Raw genomic sequence first — 23300 nt, 5'->3', positions numbered from 1 at the left:
AGGAAAGAAAATCTCATCACATGCTACAACATGGATAAACCTTGAGGATATTATGCTAAGGGAAATAAGTCAGTCAGAAAAAAGACAAATACGGTAGGGTTCCACTTATTTGAGGTATCTAAAGTAAGCAAATGCATACATACAGAAAGTAGAATGGTGACTATCTGGGGCCATGAATAAGGCAAATAGGACTGTTGTTATTAATACAGTTTTGAAAGATGAAAAGATTCTAGAGATCTGTTTCACAAAAAGGTGAATATACTCAACACCACTGAACTGCACATTTTTAAAGAGTTAAGATAGTAAATTTTTTAAAAAGATGATTTATTTGAGAGAGAGAGAGAGTGTGTATGCATACAGAAGTAGGGGGAGAGGTAGAAGGAGAAGCAGATTACCTGCTGAGATGGAGCCTAACTTGTGGCCTCATCTCAGGACCCTGAGATCATGACCTGAGCTGAAGTCAGATACCCAACTGAATGAACCACTCAGGGACCTTAGATAGTAAATTTTATGTCACATTTTTTTTTTTTAACCACAGTTTTTTTTTTTTTTTTTTTTTTAACAAGGCAAGACACCATTCAATGTAACACTGGACATTGCAGCAATAAAAATTCTAAATCCAAGATAATAGTTATTTCTGGGGAGGGAGGAAAGGGAAGAACTACAAAGTCATCTCAATTCTATAAGGAATGTTTTGTTATCTAAATAAAATCCGAAGCAAATATGGTAAGATATTAGAATTTGAGATTTAAAAAAAAAAAACTTAACTCCATTAAATGAACGAAACCAGGTACAAGGGGTCACGACTGTATGATTCCACTTAATTGAAATATCCAGAATAAGTAAATCCACAGAGAAAAAGCACAGATTGGTGGCTGTCAGGAGCTGGGGGGAAATGGAGGGGTAGGATGTAATTGCTTAATGGATATAGGGTTTCCTTTTAGGTCATGAAAGTAGTTTAGAAAAATAGAGGTGGTAGTTACTAAACTTATGAATGTACTAAATGCCATTGACTCGTTCACTTTAAAATGAACCTCACACTAAAATAAAGTCACCTCACACTAAAAATAAAACTAAGTAAGGGGAGAAATTCAAGAAAGGAAGGAAGGATATTTGTCGATAAGAGTCAGATGCTCCACATGAGTTGAGCAGGGTATAAACTAAGAGATCATTCATCTGGCAAGTAGGAAGTCCATTTAGGAGAAGTGTGCCAGTAGTCAGACTGTTAACAGATCACGATAGATGGGCCAGGGCTCATGGGAGTCTTGAGCATTTTGTAGAATAAAGGGAGTCTGTAGAGAAGAAAAGGCTGAACACAGATAAAGGAGAGGAGAACTTTGTACAGCAGAACTAGAAAGAGATAAAAGAGGGCAGAGAAGGTTCGACAGGGAGAGAGATTAGCTATGGAAAGAACTGTAATAATGGAGAGAAACAAGTAAGTACAGAGTAAATTTATGATCTCTAAATTTTACTTGGAGAGCAGAGAGAGTGAGTAGATTCAAACTTGGTAACTCCTATATTTCTCTAGGAACGAGGAAGCAGGGTGTAGGGCTTGTGGAACCACGGGAGTACCAAGAATGAGTAAGAGAATTGCCTGAAAGGAAGAGTTAGTGCCTATTCTTCTGAAGCTATTCCAAAAAAATAGAAAAGGAAGGAAAACTTCCAAATTCATTCTATGAGACCAGCATTACTCTGATACCAAAACCAGATAGACGCTACAAAGAGAGAGGGAGAGAGAGAGAAAAAAAAAGAGAGAAATACAGGCCAATATCTCTAATGAATGTAGATGCAAAAATCCTTTTTTTTTTTTAATATTTTATTTATTTTATTTGACAGAGAGAGAGATCACAAGTAGGCAGAGAAGCAGGCAGAGAGAGAGAGAGGAGGAAGCAGGCTTCCTGCCTAGCAGAAAGCCCAATGTGGGGCTCGATCCCAGGACCCTGAGACCATGACCTGAGCCGAAGGCAGAGGCTTTCACCCACTGAGCCACCCAGGCACCCCAGATGCAAAAATCCTTAACAAAATACTAGAAAATCAAATCCAACAATACTTTAAAATAATCATTCACGGAGTACTTTGCTGGCTCAGTTGGAGAAGTATGCAATTCTTGATCTTGGAGCCTGGGATTGAGCCCCACGTTGGGTGTAGAGATTACTTAATAAATAAGTGGGGCACCTGGGTGGCTTAGCCGGCTGAGCATCCAACTACTCATTTCAGCTCAGGTCTTAACCTCAGGGTTTTGAGTTTAAGCCTTACTACACTGGGCTCCAACATGGGCATGAAACGTACTTAAGAAAAATAAAATAAAATTAAATTAAAAATAAACTTCTTTAAAAATTCAAGTCGGATTTGTCACAATAAAGTGGGATTTATTCCTGGCTTGCAAAAATGACTCAATATTCACAAATAAATCAATGTGGTACATGACATCAATGAGAGAAAGGATAAGAACCATATGATCATTTCAACAGATGCAGAAAAAGCACTGGACAAAGTACAACATCCATTCACGATAAAAATTCTCAACAAAATAAGTTTAGAGGGAATATACCTTAACATGATAAAGGCCATATATGAAAAACCCACAGGTAACATCACCTTCAATGGTGAAAAACTGAAAGCCTTTCCCCTAAGGTCAGGAACAAGACAAGGATGTGCACTCTCACCACTTTTACTCAACAGAGTACTGGAATTCCTAGCCACAGCAATTAGATAAGAAAAAGGAATAAAAAGCATCCAGACTGGTAAGGAAGAAGTAAAATTTTCACTATTTGCCAATGACATGATACTCTACATAGAAAGCCCAACAGACTACACCAAAAAACATGGAAATCATTTTGCAGGATACAAATTCAATTTACAGAAATCTGTTGTATTCCTATACAGCAATAATGAAGCAGCACAGATAGAAATTAAGAAAACAATCTCATTTACAGTTGGGATCACAATTTATAATTGCACCAAAAATAATAAGATACCTAGGAATAAACCTAACCAAAAAAAGACCTGTACTCTGAAAACTATAAAACAATGACAAAAGAAATTGAAGATGACACAAAGAAATGGAAAGAGATTCCATGCTAAAGGATTGGAACAACAAATATTGCTAAAATGTCTACACTCCAAAGTACTCTACACATTTAACACAATTCCTATCAAAAAACCAACAGCAGGGCACCTGGGTGCTCAATTGTTAGGTGTCCAACTCTGGATTTTGGCTCAGGTCATGATCTCAGCATCATGGGATTGAGCCCTCTGTCAGGCTCCAGGCTCGGTGCAGAGTCTGCTCAAAATTCTCTTCTCCCTCTGCCCCTGCCCAACTCGAGCACTCTCTCTCCTCCCTCCTTCTCTCTCAAGCAAATAAATAAATAAAATCTTAAAAAGAAAACCAATAGGATTTTTTTTTTTTACATAACTAGAACAAATAATCCTAAAATCTATATGGAGCCACAAAAGACCCTGAATAGTAGAAGAAATCTTGAAAAAGAAAAGAAAAGCTGGAGGCATCATGATTCCAGATCTCGAGTTATATTACAAGCTGTAGTAATCAAAATGTATGGCAACTGGCACAAAAAGACACATAGATCAATAGAACAGGATAGAAAATGCAGAAACAAACCCATGATGATATGGTCAATTAACCTTTACCAAGGAGGTAAGGATATGCAACTGGAAAAAAGACGGTCTCTTCAACAAATGGTGTTGGGAAAAAGGGACAACTATATGCTTAAGGATGAAACTGGACCACTTTCCTACACCATACACAAAAATAAACTCAAAATGGATCAAGGACCCTAAATGTGGGATGTGAAACCACATAACTTTTAGAAAAGAGCATGGATGGTAACTTCTCTCACATCAGCAATAGCAACATCTTTCTAGATATGGCTCCTCCAGCAAGGGAAGCAAAAACAAAAATAAACTTTGGGGACTACATCAAAATAAAAAAGTGTCTTCAGAGCAAAGGAAATAATGAATGAAACTAAAAGACAACCTACTGAATGGAGGAAATATTTGCACATAACATATCCAGTTAAGAGCTAGTATCCAAAACATATAAAGAAATGATACAACTCAACACCCAAAAAACCAAATAATCCAATTTAAAAATGGTTAGAAGATATGAACAGACATTTCTCCAAAGAAGACATCCAGATGGCCAACAGACACACGAAACAATGCTCCACATCACTCATGATCAGGGAAATACAAATCAAACCCACAATGAGATACCACCTCACACCAGTCAGAATGGCTAAAATCAAATACACAAGAAACAAGTGTGGATAAGGATGTGGAGAGCAAAGAGCCCTCGTGCACTGCTGGTGGGAATGCAAACTGATGCAACTCTAAGAAAAACAGTATGAAGGTTTCTCAAAAAACTAAAAATAGGGGCACCTGGGTGGTTCAGTCAGTTAAGAGTCTGTCTTAGGCTCAGGTCATGATCCCAGGGTCCTGGGATTGTGCCCCATGTCCGGCTCTGTTCAGCAGGGAATCTGCTCCTCCCTCTGCTCCTGCCCCCACTCGTTCTCTCCCTCTCTCTCTCAATCATTCTCTCAAATAAATTAATAAAATCTTTTAAAAAATTGAAAGTAGAATTACCATATGACACACTAATTCTACACTGAGAATACCCAAAGAATACGAAAACAATAGTTTGAAAATGTATGCACCCCTATGTTCATAGCAGCATTATTTGCAATAGCCAAATTATGGAAGCAGCCCTAGTGTTCATCGACTGATGAATGGATAAAGAAAAAAATGGCAAAAAAATGGCATATATCTAAATAGGTATATATGTATATATTACTCAGCCACTAAAAAGAATGAAATCTTGCCATATAAGTCAGTCAGAGAAAAACAAGTGCCAATTGACTTCACTCATATGTGGATTTTAAGAAAGAAAACAATCAAATTAAAAAACAAGGGAGGGGAGCCTGTGGCCCAGGTCATGATCTCAAGGTCCTGGGATTGAGCCCCACATCAGGCTTTCTGCTCAGCAGGTAGCCTGCTTCCCCTCTCTTTCTGCCTGCCTCGCTGCCTGCTTGTGATCTCTCTCTGTGTCAAATAAATCAATAGAATCTTAAAAAAAAACCCAAAACCCAGGAAACCAAAAAACAGACTCTAAACTATAGAGAACAAAGCGATGGTTACCAGAGAGGAGGTGGGCAGGGCAATATGGGAAATAGGTGAAGGAGATTAAGAATACACTTTTCATGATAAGCCCTGAATATTGTACAGATTTGTTGCATTACTATAGTGTACATGTGAAACTAATATAACACTGTATGTTAACTATAGGGGAATTAAAAAACCAAAAAAAAACTGGGCGCCTGGGTGGCTCAGTGGGTTAAGCCGCTGCCTTCGGCTCGGGTCATGATCTCAGGGTCCTGGGATCGAGTCCCGCATCGGGCTCTCTGCTCTGTGGGGAGCCTGCTTCCTCCTCTCTCTCTCCGTCTGCCTCTCTGCCTACTTGTGATCTCTCTCTGTCAAGTAAATAAATAAAATCTTTAAAAAAAAAACAAAAAAAAAACCACAGCCGCCCTATTACCCCTTCCTTCAGTCCCTAGTAATCACCATTCCACTTAATATTTCTATGAATTTGAATGTTTCAATTACCTTACATAAATGGAATCACAATTTATGTTTTTCTAATTTTACTGAGAAATAATTGGCATACATCCCTATATAAGTTTAAGGCATACATCATGATGAGCTGATTTATATATATTGTGAAATGATTACCATAATCAGTTCAACTAACCTTCATTACCTCATGTAAGATAAGAAAAATAAAAGCTTTCTCCTTGGGAAATGAACTCCCAGGATTTACACTCTTAACTTTCCTATATATTATACAGCAGTTTAACTATAATTATCATGTTGCATATCACATCCCTCGTACTTATTTAATCTTATTAAGTGGAAGTTTGTACTCTTTGATCATCCCCATCCAAATCCCTTTTTCCCTCACCATCTGCCTCTAGTAACCAAAAGTCTGATCCTTTTTGCTATGGGCTTGGTTTCTTTTTTTCTTTTTTAAAGTCTACATATAAGTGAGACCGTTCAGTATTTGTCTCTGTCTACAATTTATCTTTAATCTAAAATATTAGCAATCACTGAACTGAAGGAATTTTTGCTTGTTTTGTTTTGGGGCTTTCCGTTGATAATTGGGTCTTAGTCCAATCAATACACTGGATGGACTTTATATGGTACAATCATATTTCACAGCCCTTGTTAATGATCCATTCCTGAATACAGAAAGTAAAAGTCATTATGTTGAAGGATCACTAATTAGATGCTAAGATACTTCCTAACTTTGAAATTTTTTATAAAATTTTAATTTTTCTTTGAATGTTAAATGAAACCATATAAGAAATATGAGATAAAAAAGTTAAGAAGGTAGATTCAATTACTGCATTCACCTGCAGTTAGTATATATTATGACATTATTTGACCTTTGTTTTATAACACTGGAAAATTTTCATTGAGTAGAGAGTCACTTGGATTTTGGTTCCAGTTCTGCCATCTATATGACCTTGGGCAGATCATTTAATTCTTTTAAGCTTGGCATTATTATTCCCAGTAGCATTCTAATGCATAAAGAAAGAAGGAGATAATCATACTTGACTTACCTACTTTAGGACAGAGTTGAGAATAAATGGGGAGGATTATGTCAAAAGGCTCTGAAATATTAGTTTTAGGAATACATATTAAATATTAAAGAAATATCACCCTTTCCAAACTTCTCTCCATTTTTATGTCTTCTAAAACTGTTATGCCATACTAGACTAAAAAGTTATACTGTTACTTTCCCCGGTTCCCCATCTATGGGACTACATACCTCAAAAATAAACTCACAGACTAAAAATGGTCAACAGCTTTTTTGCTGTGAACAGGTCTAGGAATGAGGGAGTAAGGGATACCAAGAATAAATTAGAAAAGAATTTTCCTCCCTTCTTTCTTATTTACTCTCCCATAACTTCCTAGTTAGGAGTACTTTAGTACAGATGACTGAGGGATGTTTCTAATGACAACTTAATATTAGAAGTGCTACTTTGGGAGAATCTCAGGAATGATGTGAATACTCATCTGTAGTTTCACTTAAATGACACCAGGTATTGAAGCATTGTGACTCAGTGGTTTATGCAATAAGCTGGAAACTCAGGACCTATGGGTTCTGGATACGTGTCTGACTTTTTTTTTTTTTTCAACTGAGCTAGTCATGTTTACTCCCATGTTTTATTTAGTTTTTCATCTATTAATGAGGACAATGATGCCAAATTACCTCCCAGAGTTGTTAAAAAGAACAAAACAGAACTCACAAAGAGCTGTAAGGCCACACAAGCTATAACAAAGGTAGTTTTCATGAGAAAATAGTAGTAAAAATACTCTAAAAGTTAGAATTTCTACACAGACATAAAGCATTACTTTTACCTGAGTAAGAGGGGAAAGGGATATCGTGAATATTAAACAAGTAGATAATTCTGAAACCCTTTCTGAATTATTGGTTTCAAACTCTCACTCCAACCCTCACAAATGTACTAAGAAGATAAATTTTGAAACTGGTATTTTGGCTTTCTTTTCATCCCTCAGGTCTTTACCCAGAGTGAAGGTGGCTAGTGAGTAGGGCAAGAGCCTAAAGAAGAGACAGGAAGTTAAAAAAAAGTAAAAGGTCCAGAAAGCATTCATTGCTTGTTTGTTTAACTGGTTCTTATTTTGTGTTTTCTGGGAGCAAGGGTGATGTCTGTTACATTAATTCTGCAACACACTTTCCTGGAAGACGAAACCAAGGCTTGAGCTGAAGTGACACACCGGGAAAGAAATGGAGTGGGCGTTTGAAACTTCCTCTGTCTTACTTCAGAGCCCAGGCTCTTTATTCTTGCCCTATTCTGTTTCAGGAAAAGCAGAACTTACTTATGGAATAAATGCCAACCAAACCTGTCCTGAAAAGTCCTCATCAGTCAAGTTGTCCCAGGAAATCGCCCCATCTCTCTCATGGCCACAAGGGTCATATCGTGACATCTCTACCTATCTCTACATGCTTGCTTAATGTTCCTTTTGTGACTAACCAGATTCTGTATAATTTCTCTTTTTACAAGGCCTGCTCTACCTAATTGCATCCCATGTCATTCAGCTTCTGCCCTTGCTGTTTAATGGCTTATTCTCCCTAGGTTTCTAAGTTTAGATTCTGAACAGTGAGAACTAATTGGCCACGGTGGTGTTCGTACACCAGGTCACAGGTTGCTGCTGGCCAGTTTACATGGATTGGTTAATGTGGGTCAAGTGCAGCTGTGGCTGAGAATGAGGTGGTCGGTTCTTGAGAACTGTGTGTAAAAAGGTCGGCATTCCGAAACTTAGCCTGGGCCATTTTTTAAAAATCTCCTAAGTAAGATCTGCTTCCATTTTCTTCATTTGGGTGTTTTTATTAAAGATACTGTCATTCTTCCTATCACCTAGATTGAAGTCTAAAAAAATCTGAACAGATTTAGTTTTGTTGGAAAAGTAATGCATACACAGAAAGGTATTTAGAATATAAAAGGGTATACACATTGGAAACGGTCTCCTTTCTACCCAAGATTGTCAAGGACTTCCTAAAGGCAAATACAGCTAACAGTTTTTGAAATATCCTTCAGAAAAACTCTGTGTTCAAGCATTTTATCCACATTCCATTTTACATAAAAGTAAGAATACCATAAACACAATGCCTAGCTTTTCTCATTCAGTAAGTAGATCTTGGGACATATTCCACATCAATATAGATTTTTTTTTTTTTCAGATTTTGAATGGCTTCAAAAATTAATTAGGGGCATCTGGGTGGCTCAGTCAGTTAAGTGGCTGCCTTTGGGTCAGGTCATGATCCCAGGGTCCTGGGACTGAGCCCTGTATTGGGTGCCCTGCTCAGTGGGGGGCCTGCTTCTCCCTCTCCTTCTGCCTGCGGCTCCCCCTGTTTGTGCTCCTTCTCTCTCTCTCTCTGTCAAATAAATAAATAATAAAAACTTTTTTTAGAAAACCTTAATTATAGGTGTGTGATTTTGTTTTTTAACGAGTGCCTTTTGATATGCAAGCACGTTGTTTCTACTCTTGCCATTACAAATAAAGCTGCAATAAACATATATGTTTGCATATACAGTTGTAAATAATATCTATAAAATTTTCAGCCAAAACACGCATGATGTTTCCATTTTTGTACATTTATGGCCAGACTCCTTCCAAAGACATGCAGAGTTCTCTCACCATTTGTTCATGAAAGTTCCCATTTGCCCAAACCAAGCATAGCCCTGTGTTCTGTCAAACTTTCTGATCTCTTCCAATCTGGTAATTTCAGTCCTTTTTAATTCTACCTTCTTTCTTGTCCACTAGGTCAGTCAGTCAGTCACCTAGTTCTGTAAGTTCTTTCCCTGTCTATCTATCTATCTATCTATCTATCTATCTATGTCTTTGTAATTGCAGAGCTATGACCTTAGTTATAGCTTTTGTTGCTTCATATATTGGCTCGTAATACCTCTTTCCATTCTCTCCCCTTATTAAGTCACAATTTATCCAAAAATGCCAGATTATTATTTTCCTAATTTTTCCTTCTATTCTCAAAAATCTTTGGTGGCTTCCACTGACAATATGAAGTCCAAATCATTAAACAGGCATTCATTCATTCATTCATTCATTTTTTAAAGACTGTATTTATTTATTTGATAGAGAAAGACACAGGGAGAAAGGGAACACAAGCAGGGGTAGTAGGAGAGTGAGAAGCAGGCTTCTTGGGATCACAACCTAAGCAGAAAGCAGCCACTTAACAACTGAGCCACCCAGGTACCCCTAACCAGGCATTTAATGCTCTCCAGAGTCCAATCCCTATCTACTTTAGTATCTTCACACACATATAAAAGTTCTGATTCAAACTTCTGCTTTGCTGTCTTCATGTTTTTTGTTTCAACACTTCTTTTACCTGGGAGTTCTTTCTGTTCAAACCCAATTTCACATGTCCTTCATGGTCCCCTGTGACCACAGCATGTGCTAACCAGTTCACAATTCTCTCTTCTCAGAATTGTTAAACCACTCAACATCTGTATCACTCATTTGGTATTTAGTAACTCACGATATAACTAAGTCTATTGTTTTCCTGTCTCCTGAACCAGGCTATAAACTGTAAGAAGCCATCCCTAAAACATTTTTGTATCGCGCTCACACACACAGCACAACCCCTCATATTCTGAGGTGCTCAAAAATTATCTGTAGGTCGAAATGTTACCTAAGTATACTAAAATGAGGAAAGCATTGGCAAAAGAGTTGTAATACATAAGGATACTTTACATTTGTTTTCCCTAACCTTTATCAGATGCCAAAGGTAGCTGTTAAGAACTCAAAAAACCCTCATGTTTTACAAGAAACAGAGGGAAAATTACCAGTAAGAGGAAAAGTAAAAATACGCCAAAAACACTAGCTAGAATGAGACTCAATAACTCAAAACAAGTAACACTTTCCATCAGACTGTCCCGACTGTTAGACAACTTGTCTAGCATACAGTCTTTATCACCCTCTGGTTTGTTCAATCTTTTGAGCTATCAAAAGTACAGGCACTCCTGATCATCTGTCCATTTTGTTGCTTAGAGTCTAATTTCTTCCCCAGTTCCAGGGGAAAAGGGTTACCTATAGTGAGCTGTCTTAGTAGGTGAGCAAGCCCAGATCCTGACCTTTTCTTATATCCAGTGAAAACTGAGTCTCAGTATCTGATTAAAGTAAAATTCTCCAGACCCTGTCTTCAAATAAAGCTTACTTTAGAAACTGAACTATTTCTCTAAGTGAATTTTAAAATACAGAACAAAACTGTATCTTTTTATATGCACGTAAAACATATAAATGCATACGATTTAGAAGGGCACATATGGAAATGCATATTTCAGAGAGGGGCACTGGATCGGTACACATTAGTTATTATTTTAAAGAGAAATATTGTTCTCTGAAACTAAGAGAAAAAAAACTGTGTCTACCTGTTTTCGTCATGGAATTTATCATTAAATTTCATAGTGGTTCTAAACATTCATTTGGGAAGAGGGGGCTAGCACTTATGGTTCCTATTTAACCAAATTCCCTAAGCTTATCCGTAAAAAATGTTTTCTGCGGGTATAAGAGACTAAAAGAATTCCACGGATCAAATCCTTCACTTCTGCCACGTTACCACATGTTTATCTTCCTTAGTAAGAGGCAATATAAAGTGTTGTACTGAAAGCAACAAGATTTGAGTTCTAGTTTTGGCATTGCTATGAATATGCTGAGGGGACTAGACAAATCGTTTTCTTTGTAAAATAGTGAATTAGACTAAAACAGATATTCTCTGATTACTACAAGACTTGCAAAGATGTATAAAGATTTATACATTCTATGGAGAAACGTCTCCTAACCACTTTTGAAGGGCTGCGAATCTAAGCGCAGGACCACAAATTCCCTTTCATTCAGCAAACACTGAGCCCTCGCCTCCTGCGTGGTAAGTATTAGGATGGACTCCAAATCTCAGGTGCTCACTCGTCAGGGTTTCGACGGATTTGCAAAGTCCTTTGACTCAAGAAACGTTTCATTTCTCTCGGTCTTAGCCATTCCCTAAAGTGGCAAGGTGTAACCGCCGTCAACAGTCACCAAACCACTAGTAAGATGAAGACATACCTGCTGTGAACGCGGAGGTGACACTACAGTTCCCAGCATGCCTCTCCATCCCACCGCCGCCCTCTCCAGCCCCCACTCCTGGATTCCCGCGGGCGGGGACTTGTAGTCCCAGCCCACAGCCGTGGGCGGGGCGGAAGCACTCTAAAAATATATTTTTCCCACTAGTAGGCCTGGAGCCCGCAAGTTCCAACTAAAATCTTATGCGACTGACTAGGGTTTACCCTGCTCAGAGGCAAATTCCCTCCTTCCAGACTTCCTCAAATTTACATACAGCTCGACCGAGACCACGCCCCGGAAGTAGAGTCAAGTCGCCCAGCCGACAATTAAGAGTCTTCCAGCCACTCCGAGAGGGGCTGGAACCAGCGGGGCGGGCTTGGGGGAGTGGTCCAGAGGCGAGGTGGACGGGGGCGGATCGGTCGTCCCAGCGCCTGGGGCGGAGCCACAGCACGGGGCCGCGCGTCTGGGGGGCGGCGGGGCCGCGCCCGTGGGGAGAGGCGGCTGCGGCTGCTAGTAGGGAGGGGGGTGAAGGAGGAACCGGGAAGGGGGGGCAGGGCGAGCGGAGAGCCTTGTTCCTGAGGCGGTGGCGGCGTCTCCAACGAAAGAGGAGGAGGGCGGGGAAGGAGGATGGAGCAAGCTGGGGGTTGGGGCTGGCGCTAGCCGCAGCGGCTCGCCTCGTACTGTGGGAGAACGGCGGCTGCTCCTGGAAGTTGTGGGGTCGGGAGCCGGGCTGGTGCCGCCGCTGCCGCCGCCTTAGGCGGTGGGGAGGAGCAGGGACCGGCGAGGCTTGGCGGGGGTCGAGAGGGAGGGGAAGGGCTGGGGAAGCGAGCTGGGGAAGACTGAGCGGGCTCTGCGCCGGGCGGGCGGGCGGCGGCGGGGGGGCCAGCCACCGCAGCCGGGGGGACGCGGGAGGATGGAGCAAGTGGAGATCCTGAGGAAATTTATCCAGAGGGTCCAGGCCATGAAGAGTCCGGACCACAACGGGGAGGACAACTTCGCCCGGGACTTCATGGTGAGTCGTTCCCCTTGCTGTCGCCTGCTCTCGCCGGCACCGGAGCCCACCACCGCCGCGCCCGGCCGGCCCGGGCCGCCAGCGCTTTGTGTGCGGCTGTGAGGAGAGGGGCGGAGGAGGCGCGCACCGACTCCTAGGGCCGGGTGGTCTCGGAGGCCGGCGGGAGGTGAGACCGCCTCCGTCCCTCGGCCTTCTTTCCTCCCCTCACGCTTTCGCGGCCCCGTCCGCGGGCTGCCAGGGCGCGAAGGGAGCGGCCCCGGCCGAGCCCGCACTGTGCACTGCCGCCCGCGACCACCTATTGTTTCTCGGGCCGGGAGCCGGAGGAGACTGAGGTGCAGACCCAGGGCTGGGGGATTCGTCTCTCCACCCCCCACTCCTCATCCAGCATGCCCCTCCTTGTAGGGTCGAGGCAAGGTGTCCGAGAGCAGATCGCGGCTGATGGAGGAACGGGGGTGTTGAGGTTAGCATTAACCGTGGGGTCCCTTTGCTCAGGCTGGTCTCAGAAGTGGGTAGGGTAGGAGTTCTGCCGTTTTGGGGTTCGCAGTTATTATCTCCAAGGCTTGGGAAAGGATTGTCCGTAGGGAATCCCGTGGCTTGCCCAGTTCCATTTACCCTCGTCCCATCTCTTGTCTCTTGAGACTCAGGTTTGAGATGGCGTTGGAGTCATGGTGACTTTAGGTTAGAGGGGTAAGTAGTGTGTGTGTGAAGGGGTTGGTTATCCTGAAGGAAGCCTACTTCGGACTCCCTAGGGGATATTGTGGAAGGCGGAGGGGATGTGACTATCACTTCCTATCCGGGGTGGGGGTGGGGAACTTGGGAACAATAGTCCTGGTGGGGCGGAGGCAACGAAACGGGCCGAAGCCCTGAACCGGGAGATAACCTTCTCAGCCCCCCGCCCCCCCCTTTCCGCCCTCTACTTGGGCAGGCAGGCTGTAGGGGAGGTTAACAGTCTTGTTCGTGAAATTGCTCTAGATACATCACTTATGAGGGGGTCAGATCCAAAGGCGTGGGACCAGAAGTCGACTTCCTACATTGCCCCCCCACCTTTTATTTTTCTGCTGGACAATGTTCCCTTTAGGGTTGTTTCTCGGCTTAGGAGGCGGTGGTTGCGGCTGCTGCTCCTACGGATATTGCGCAAGACTGGGGCGTTGGAAACTCTGGAGGTCTGGGGAATGGAAAAGGAAGTGGGACTTTGGGAAGTGGTTGCTCCTTAGCCTTGGCGGGGTTTGGGAATGGGAAATAAGCTGGGGAAAATTTTGCTCCTGGACAAGATACACCTCCAAGAGTAATCACTTAACTCCGAAATTCTTGACTGTAAAAAGGATACACAGTTAATGTCTATAAAAATGAATGAGCAGCAAACATTGGCTAGTTTTTGTTTCAAAGTACAGTTTAATTGTTTACAAGGTGCAGGTGAAATGACTTTTAGCACTGAAATACTTTCTCACATTTTAAAGAGACTAGGTAGGATCTAGTAAAGTTTTAGCATTAAAATTATTAACCGCATATAAAGTAGATCATTGACCTTATTCAAAATTATAATATTGTTGAGCTTTTGTGATTCCCGCCTTCCTAGACCAATAATAGAAGATAGGAGTAAGATTTCAAATCTTTTGAAAGTGGAAAAATATAGATAAAACAATCTATGCCATATTTTAAACATTTTCTGTTGATATTTAGTCTGTATTTTTGAAAAAATAATTTTTGATCTGTGGAAGGTAAAGAAAAAGGACATTTTCTCTTCTTAATAGTGAGAATTTTTATTGTGTTGGTATCTTTTGGATAGTCACTTAACAGTAATTGGATGGAGTCCCCTTTTCGCTACTTTTAAGCAAATAGAAAATATTTACTTAGGATAGTTTAAAAGCTTAAAATTCGTTTTTTATAGTCTTATTTTCGAAGAAGAGGTGGTGTGGTCCTTGGTCACTTCTAGTTTGCTTGCTAGTCATCTTGTTATCCCTGGGCATATCCTGTCAGGAAAGAGCATTGTTTGGTGATGAAGGCCATCAGGACAGGTGCCCAGTCTCTGAACTTCTGTACTGGGGAAGTAGCCTTGGGGTTCATGCTTTGGGGATGAATCAGGGATTCTGAAGGACTGAAAGAGTTACTTTTTTCTTCCATAATACTTAGGGATAGCTAGGTGATTCCACATTCGAGATTTGATGACTAAGGCTATTCTTTTATAGTGCTTGCTTTTTTTATTCCATGACTTGATAAGCAATAGCTATAATTAAGACTGATAGATGGTGCTGCTTTTTCCCTTGAGTAGAAGGCTGGAGGGAAACCATGTTCCCTCTGCCATGGAAAGAGAGTAGAAGATCAGCTAATAATTTTAAGTGTTCTGTTATTTTTAAATTGTTATGTGGATCAAAAATGCATTTTTAAATTTTAGCATTTTAGAACTGAGCCTTAGAAATAATCTAGCTACTATAATTCTATTCAATTATGAAGCACTAGTGTTCATTATTTCAAATTTGGAGATTATAGAATGATAATTAATAATGCCTTACTCTTAAGAAAGTGGGGTGGACATCCAGACTGTGTTCTTCCCATTGTTGTATCCAGCCTTCCCAGTCCCATCACCCAAAGGTGGTCTCTGTTAATGTTTTTATTTTTTTTTTATTATTTATTTATTTTTTTTAAAAGATCTTATTTATTTATCTGACAGAGATTACAAGTAGGCAGAGAGGCAGTGAGAGAGAGGAGGAAGCAGGCTCCCTGCTGAGCAGAGAGCCCAATGTGGGGCTCCATCCCAGGACCCTGGGATCATGACCTGAGCAGAAGGCAGAGGCTTTAACCCACTGAGCCACCCAAGCGCCCCTCTGTTAATGTTTTTAATGCATCTGTATGACCATGCTGTATATTTCATTTTATACTGTTGGGTTTTTTCCCGACTTAACATTTTGAAAAGCGTTTTTCATTTGTAAAAATCATTTCAGTGGCTGTATAATATTTTACTTAGCAACTATTTTACAGCTTAACCATTTCCTTGTGGTTGAATGTTTAGGCAATTTATTTTCTATTACATATTATAATTATAATTTTATTATAATTCTCTATTGAACATTTATCATAAAACTTCCTTATTTTGGATTGTTGCATAAGATATCTTCCAGTAGTGGAAGTTAAAGCATATAAACATTTAATACAGGTTTATAAATAACTTTTTGAAGAAGTTGTATCAGTTTATACAAGGTCAGTAATGCATGAGTGTTCATTTAATTATCTTGATCTTTGATAATTGGATGGTTGGGAAATGGTATCTTTTATTAATTTGAATTTTTTGGATGACTAGTAAGGATAGAGAATTTTCTACTTGTCATTAGCTATTTTTCGAGTTGTCTGTTCTGGGCCTTGGTGTGTTGTGTACTCCCCAGCCCATCCCTAAAGAAGAGAAAACTAAGACACTGAGATGGTGTAAACTACAGCACCAAGATGATTCTTACATGTTGAAGGTTAAACATCTGATTTATGGCAGATCCAGAACTCAGTTTCAACTATCTTGATTTTAAGTCTTTTTTGCAAGATGGCAGACAGTGATCATGACAAGCAAATGTAGATGGTAGAGTGGTATGTATTCATGTTTGGAAAACCTGGATTTTATCCCATCTCTTTCATTGTCCAGCTGTTTGACCTTGGGCAGGCCACTTAGAAGAAAATAGGAAGAATGATTTGTCTCGCATTTTAAAGAATAAAAATGCAACATACTTCATAGGGCTGAGGTATGGGACTCATATTTATGGACATCATCTAACACATTATTGTACTAAGGTCTGTGTAGACCTATACAGCTGATTTATGTAGTCAGTTACAGATAATTGGACATAGAAGGAAAGAGGTATCTGGGCTTTTGTTTTCAGTCATTTCTCTTGTGCTTTTTAAAGCTTTATAATGTCAAGAGGCACCTGGCTGGCTAATTTGGTTAGGTGGCCTACTCTTTTTTTTTTTTTAAGATTTTATTTATTTTTATTTGAAAGACAGAGTTCACAAGCACGCAGAGAAGCAGGCAGAGAGAGAGGAAGGGAAGCAGGCTCCCTGCTGAGCAGAAAGCCCAATGCCGTGCTTGATCCCAGGACCCTGGGACTAGGACCTGAGCTGAAGACAGAGGCTTTAACCCACTGAGCCACACAGGCGCCCCAGGTGGCCAACTCTTGATCTCAGTTCATGTCTTGATGTCAAGGTCATAAGTTCAATAGCCCCCATTCCCCCAGCTCCATGCTATTCATGGAGCTAACTTAAAAATAAGTAAGTAAATAAAGTAAGATTTATAATGTCAAAAGCATTGAAACAAGAAGTAGATTTCTTTTGATCAGACTAAAATTTATCTAATCTACTGCTTCCCTTCCTCTCTCTCTGCCTGCCTCTCTGTCTACCTGTGATCTCTGTCTGTCAAATAAATAAAAATAAAATCTTTAAAAAAAAAAAAGGGAGGGGGCGCCTGGGTGGCTCAGTGGGTTAAGCCTCTGCCTTCAGCTCAGGTCATGATCTCAGGGTCCTGGGATCGAGCCCCGCATCAGGCTCTCTGCTCAGCAGGGAGCCTGCTTCCCTTCCTCTCTCTCTGCCTGCCTCTCTGTCTACCTGTGATCTCTGTCTGTCAAATAAATAAAAATAAAATCTTTAAAAAATAAATAAATAAAAATAAAATAAAATTTATCTAATTTACATTTAATGCTTGGGTATTTAAAAAAATCATAAAAGATGACACTTAAGCTACAAGCAAACATAGCAGTTTGAGCTTAAAAACCAGTTCTCTCTCCTTTTCTGAAGGTGAAAACAAAAATATAATGAGTGAATTCAGTGGAGTATTTAAAAAACAGGATGCAGTAGAGGTGTGAATTCTAGTACTTTTTTGTGAAATATTGGGAGGAGAGTATTTAAGGACATTTTTCTAAGGTTTAACTGAGGTATAATAGCAAGTGATGCATCCTAAGTTAAAATGCTATTTAAAATAATTTTGATGTTTTAAAATAATCTGAACTTAATTTATCTATCAGTGATAGCCAAGAACTAACATAGAAGTTATCCATTTCAAGGGATTATTATATAGAACCATCTGTTCTACAAATAGTAATCCTGACAGAACTGTTCAAAACAACCATTCTGCTTTGTTATGATTAAATAATTGTTAGATGGTTTTTATTTTCACTACACTAATGTTAGTGACTTTACAAATTATTTTAAGTAGAGAAGAAATTCACACTCTGAGGAGTTAAGAATTCAGCTTGACTTTAAAGATTTATTTATTTATTTATTTGACAGACAGAGATCATTAAGTAGGCAGAGAGGCAGGCAAAGAGAGAGAGGTGAAAGCTGGTTCCCCGCAGAGCAGAGAGCCCGACATGGGACTCGGTTCCACAATCCCCGGGATCACGACTGGAGCCGAAGGCAGAGGCTTTAACCCACTGAGCCACCCAGACACCCCTCCGCTTGACTTTAAAACCTCTATTCTTTTTTTTAAAGTTTATTTATTTTAGTAATGTTTATAACCAGCATGGGGCTCCAAGTCATGTCCTGGATACTAAGAGTCACATTTTCCTCCAACTGAGCCAGACAGGCACCCCCAAAACTCTTCTTTTTGTTCTGTTTCTCCAGGATACCTCTGAGGTTCTTTGGGACCTGGCTAGGACTAGGGTTGTGGTAGAAGATGCATCACTATGCAGAGGGTGGAGGTTTTAAAGTTGAACTTGTTTGGGGCACCTTGGCGGCTCAGTTGGTTGAATGTTGGACTCTTGGTTTTGGCTCAGGACATAATCTTACGGGTCCAGGGATGAGGCCCATGTTAGGCTCAGCATGGAGTCCACTGGAAATTCTTTCCCTCTGCCCCTCCCTCCACGTGCATACTGTGTGAGCACACACACACACACACACACACACACACACACATTCACATTCTCTCTCTCTCTCAAATCTTTAAAAACAACAAAGTTGAACATGTTTAGGGAGTGGTAGGTAATCAGCTATAACGCAGCAGTTAACACCTTTTGGTCTGAGGAGTCCTTTACATTCTTAAAAATTATTGAGGGCTCCAAAAAGGTTATTTATTTGTTGTGCTATAAATTAAAAACAAATATTTTTAAAAATAATCCACTTGAAGATAATAATAAACCCATTCTGTATTAACTGTATAATAATTGTTTTTCAAAACAAAAAGTAATTGATGAGAAGAATTATTTTTATATTTTTGCAAATTTCTTTACTGTCTGGCTTAATAGAAGAGAACTGGATTCTCATATCTGCTTCATTCATATGGTTGCAATGTTACATTTCACATAGCATTACATGTCATATACTCTAGAAAATTCCACTGTACACTCCTAAGTGTACACTATAGTGTACACTGTGCACTCCTAAAAATCACTGTGTTGGGGCGCCTGGGTGGCTAAGTAGGTTAAAGCTTCTGCCTTTGGCCCAGGTCATGATCTCAGGGTTCTGGGATCGAGCCCCACATCATACTCTCTGCTTGGCAGGGAGCCAGCTTCCCCCCCGCTCTCTGCCAACCTCTGCCTACTTGTGATCTCCCTATGTCAAATAAGTAAATTTTTAAAAAATTACTGTGTTAAGGTCTGTGTTTGCAGGGAGGAAACATAACATAATTTTTAAAAATTACTGTGTTAAGGTTCTGTGTGTTTGCAGGTGAGGAAACATAACTTAGTCTTACTAAGAAAAGAGTTTTAACTTCATGGACTTGCTGAAATGGTCAAGGGGTAGGCTGTCCCTGAGTCATACTTTGAGAACCAGTGAAGTAATGCATGGTAAGGGCTAATGCATCATGGTAAGCTGATGCTGAGAAAGTTAGGTAGGGGTTAGATTGTGAAAGTTCTTCCATCTGTGCTGTATTTTATTCAATAGTTCAATACCAGTAATTTTGAATAGTTCTGTACTACAACTCTGAGTCACCTGGACCAGCGGCCAGATGCTAAGAAAATACACATAGTAAGTGAACATTCTAGCAGTGTTTCCCCACCTCTCCCCACTCACCACCCCCCCTCAGCCTGCTTTAGTATGAGTCTTCACTTTTATCATTCACATAGGTTCAAGTAGAAAAGCTAAGAATCAGTACTGTGGGTCCCTGGAGAGCCACTGTATGTTTTAACAAGAGTAAGCAGTCATTCAACAGATTCATGTTGTAGAAAGTTGATTCTGGTGGCAGTATTAAGGATGGAATTAGTGATTAAGGAGAGCATTTTGAAAGCATTTGAAATAGAAGAAGCGAGATGAGGGCCTGAACTTAAACTAAGACAGTGGAATATAGAGTGTATGTACGATCTGATAAGGATTAAGAAAGAAGTCTCAATGACTCACTAGATGTGGGTAGTCATGGAGAAAGGAATATTTGCAGTATGTCTCCACGGTTCCTAGTTTGGTATACTATCACCCAAGTTAGAAGATACCATTTGGTATGGTTCGGAGTACGGGAGGAGAAAGAAGTAGAGGGGACCAAGCAGAAGATGGTTCGAGGAAATCTCAAGATAGAAGAGAATTAGTTTAGTTTTAAATGGTAAACTGAAGTGCCTGAGATACTGAGTACAAATGCAGAGTTCAAGAGAGCTGTGATAGGGTGTAGTTAAATATTTGGAAGTTGTCATATAATCATGTAAGAGGTAGTTGAAAGCATGGGAGTGAATAAGTTTATTCAGACGAGCATACGAGTGACCAGCTTTAGATTGGAGAGCAGCAACATTTAAAGAGCAGCCTGAAAAAGAGGTGCCAGTGACTGTCCCTGAGAGTGTGCTCAGAGAGGAGGAAACGGAACACAGAGGATGTCAGAAAAGCCCGGGAGAGTTTCAGGAAAGGAGTAGTTAGCAAAATCAAATACTTCTGGAGGACTGGTAAGGTGAGGTTGAGAATGTCCCTACTCCGTTTGCCAAGTAGGAGTGATTTGGTGACCACAAAAAGTGGTTTGGGTGTGATATGGGAAGAATCTAAATTATAGTTAATTGAGGAAAAATAGGTAAAATGGGTATAAATTCTTAATATTTTCATTTAACATTCTGAAAGTAGATGGTATAAGCTAGAGGAAGACAGATTGAAGGAGAGCTCCCATCCCACACCCTGCCTTTTTTTTTTTTTTTTTAAAGAAAAGATAGGTACAATATTTTCCATGTTTCTTAACTATGTGTATGTCCTCTTTTGTGAAATGATTGCTATTTAAATGTAATTTTGAAAGACAGATAATAAGAACTTGTCTTTTGGTTGAATGAGACCTCTGAAATTTTTTATTTAAAGTTTGGATTTGAAATGTTAGAAAAAAGGAAGGGAGGAAAGACAGGAAACCTGGAAGATTTTATGCTGCACAGCCTAAATAAGTATAAAAATTTTCATGTTAAGCTGTTTAATATTGTGGCTTGTAGGTATTTTAAAAATCAGTTAAAGCTTTTATGAGAGGTTCACCTACCATGAAATTTATTCATTTAAGCTGTATAATTTAAGTTTTTAGTATATTAAAAAAATTTTACAGTCCTCATTATAGTCAATTTTTATCATTCCAAAAGACACCTCATGCCCAGTAGCAGTCATTCTTCCTCCTTTCCTACCCTCCAACCCTAAGTAACCATTAACCTACCTTCTATAGATTTGCTTCATATAAATGGAATCATACAATATGTGTTGTTTTGTGACTGAGTTCTTTGACTTAATGTAATATTTTCAAGGTTCATCCATGTGTTGGCTGGAATCAGAAATACTTCATTTCTTTTTATGACTAAATAGTATTCCATTGTATGGATATACCACATCTTGTTCATCCATTCATCCATTGATGGACATTTGAGTTGTTTCCGCTTTTTAGAATCTTTTCTTTGTATGATAATACGTAAAATAGAGTATTTTGTATTTTTAAAAATGCTACTATGAACATTTATGTACACATTTTTGTTAGAATATATGTTTTCCTTGGGTATATATCCAGGAGTAGCATTAATGAGTGACATGGTAACCATTGAACATTTTGAGGAACTACTAGAGTTCAAATTTTACATTCCCACCAGTTTTTCTACATCCTCACTAAGCCTTGTCGTCTTCTTGATTATAGCCATCCTAGTGGGGTGAAGTGTATCTTGTGGTTGGCTTGTAGGTTTTTTTTAAATAGTAAGTTTATATAAATGTTGCTATATGTTTAATATATCTTCCAAACCTAGAGTGATAGGAAATATTTTCTGTTTTTAGATTTGCAACTGGATGCCCAAGCGAACATACTTTGATTCTAACTAACTTTGCAATTGGAAATAAACTTTTAAGTAACTCTCCCCACATGGTTTACCAGAGACCTCATACTACAAATTTAAAAGTGTTAATTCTCAAGAATGTTTTATTGTATGTATTTACTTTTAGAATACTGTTAGCTTTTTTCCCTTCAATATTTGACATTTAGTTTGGAAAAGGTTTTTGACGGTTGAAACTGGAAGTAAGACATTAACATTTAGATAGATTAAAAATTTCTTGTTCTTATGTTAAACACTTCTGTGTTTCTATAGCACTCAGTTCATTAGATTCATAAACATTTACATTTCTGACTTCCCCGGACTGAGAGCCTCCAGGGCTAGCAACTGGGACTTAATTATCTCTGTATCCTCATTGCTTAATATAGTGCCTGGCACTTAATAGGCATTAATGGCCATTGCATGAGCAGAAGTTGTAGTTAGCTTTAAACCGTAAGACAGATTTATTCTTCAGATGGATTCTTCAAATGGTCCAAGGGGCTTGTCTTCTTAGATGAGCATGGGAACTGCTTTTCCCCCTTCTATGTGTATTTACTTGGTGTGTGCTTACGCAGTGTAGTTGTATTTTCAGTATCCACTGAAAAAGAAAATATGAATAAAGTACTAGGCTGCATTCAGGAAAACTTTTAGATAAATAGGGTTTTTTTAATTGTAATATCTTCTGCATAAATATGTAAAATAGTACATATTTTTCTCTGGAAACTGCTTGGTATGCGTTAGGATTCAGGGAACCATTTAAAGTAACTGCTTACGTATCACCGCACCCCATGAACCCTACTTGGAGAACATGATCTTAGAATATTAATTTTATTAAAATACCTACTTTTAACTTTTGATTTTAGATTTCATTAGTAAAATCCAGATATGGGACACCTGGGTGGCTCAGTCGGTTAAGTGGCTGCCTTTGGCTCAGGTCATGATCCCAGGATTCTGGGTTGGAACCCCACATTGAGCTCTCTGCTCAGTGGAGAGCCTTTTTCTCCCTCTCCCTCTGCCTGCCGCCCTGCCTACTTACGCTCTCTCTATCTCTCTGTCCAATAAACAAACAAATAAATCTTGAAAATAAAATAAAATCCAAATATCTTGTTACTGGCATTTCTTCAAAAATAGCAGTATCTTGTAACCTGTGGGTGTTTTGGGAGTGATTACAGCAGTAGCTGTTCTCTTCTTGCCTCATCCAATCCATTCCACATATCATACTCACTTTCCTAAAATACCATTTTCAAGTGTTGGCATCTGTGGGATAATAGAAAGCAAACTGGTTGTAAAGTCAGGATATGTGAATTTTAGTCCCTGTGTTGCTGTTCAGTTTGTTTTCTTTCATATGTTTATTTAATACTGTATCAGAAACAGGGTTTTATTTTTGGGGTGTCTGGGTTCTCATTTGGTTAAGCTTCATAACTCTTGGTCTCATC

The 23300-nt window shown here is 39.7% G+C and overlaps 1 protein-coding gene across 3 annotated transcripts in view; it reads left to right on the top strand.

Moving 5' to 3' along the window:
• The first annotated feature begins 12109 nt into the window (after window positions 1-12109).
• PTPN12 (protein tyrosine phosphatase non-receptor type 12) overlaps window positions 12110-23300 on the top strand; it is a 94321-nt gene continuing 83130 nt past the window's right edge. Inside the window, exon 1 of one of the 3 annotated variants that reach the window (XM_032304068.1) lies at window positions 12110-12667. In XM_032304068.1, the coding sequence (XP_032159959.1) occupies window positions 12569-12667 (99 nt within the window). In that variant the 5' untranslated portion in view covers window positions 12110-12568. The remainder of the gene's footprint in view (window positions 12668-23300) is intronic. The other 2 variants (XM_032304067.1, XM_032304069.1) reach the window with 2 other exon arrangements.

The sequence above is a fragment of the Mustela erminea genome, chromosome 11 (assembly GCF_009829155.1).
Source record: "Mustela erminea isolate mMusErm1 chromosome 11, mMusErm1.Pri, whole genome shotgun sequence".
NCBI lineage: Eukaryota > Metazoa > Chordata > Mammalia > Carnivora > Mustelidae > Mustela > Mustela erminea.
This window is presented reverse-complemented; position numbering and strand designations above follow the sequence as displayed.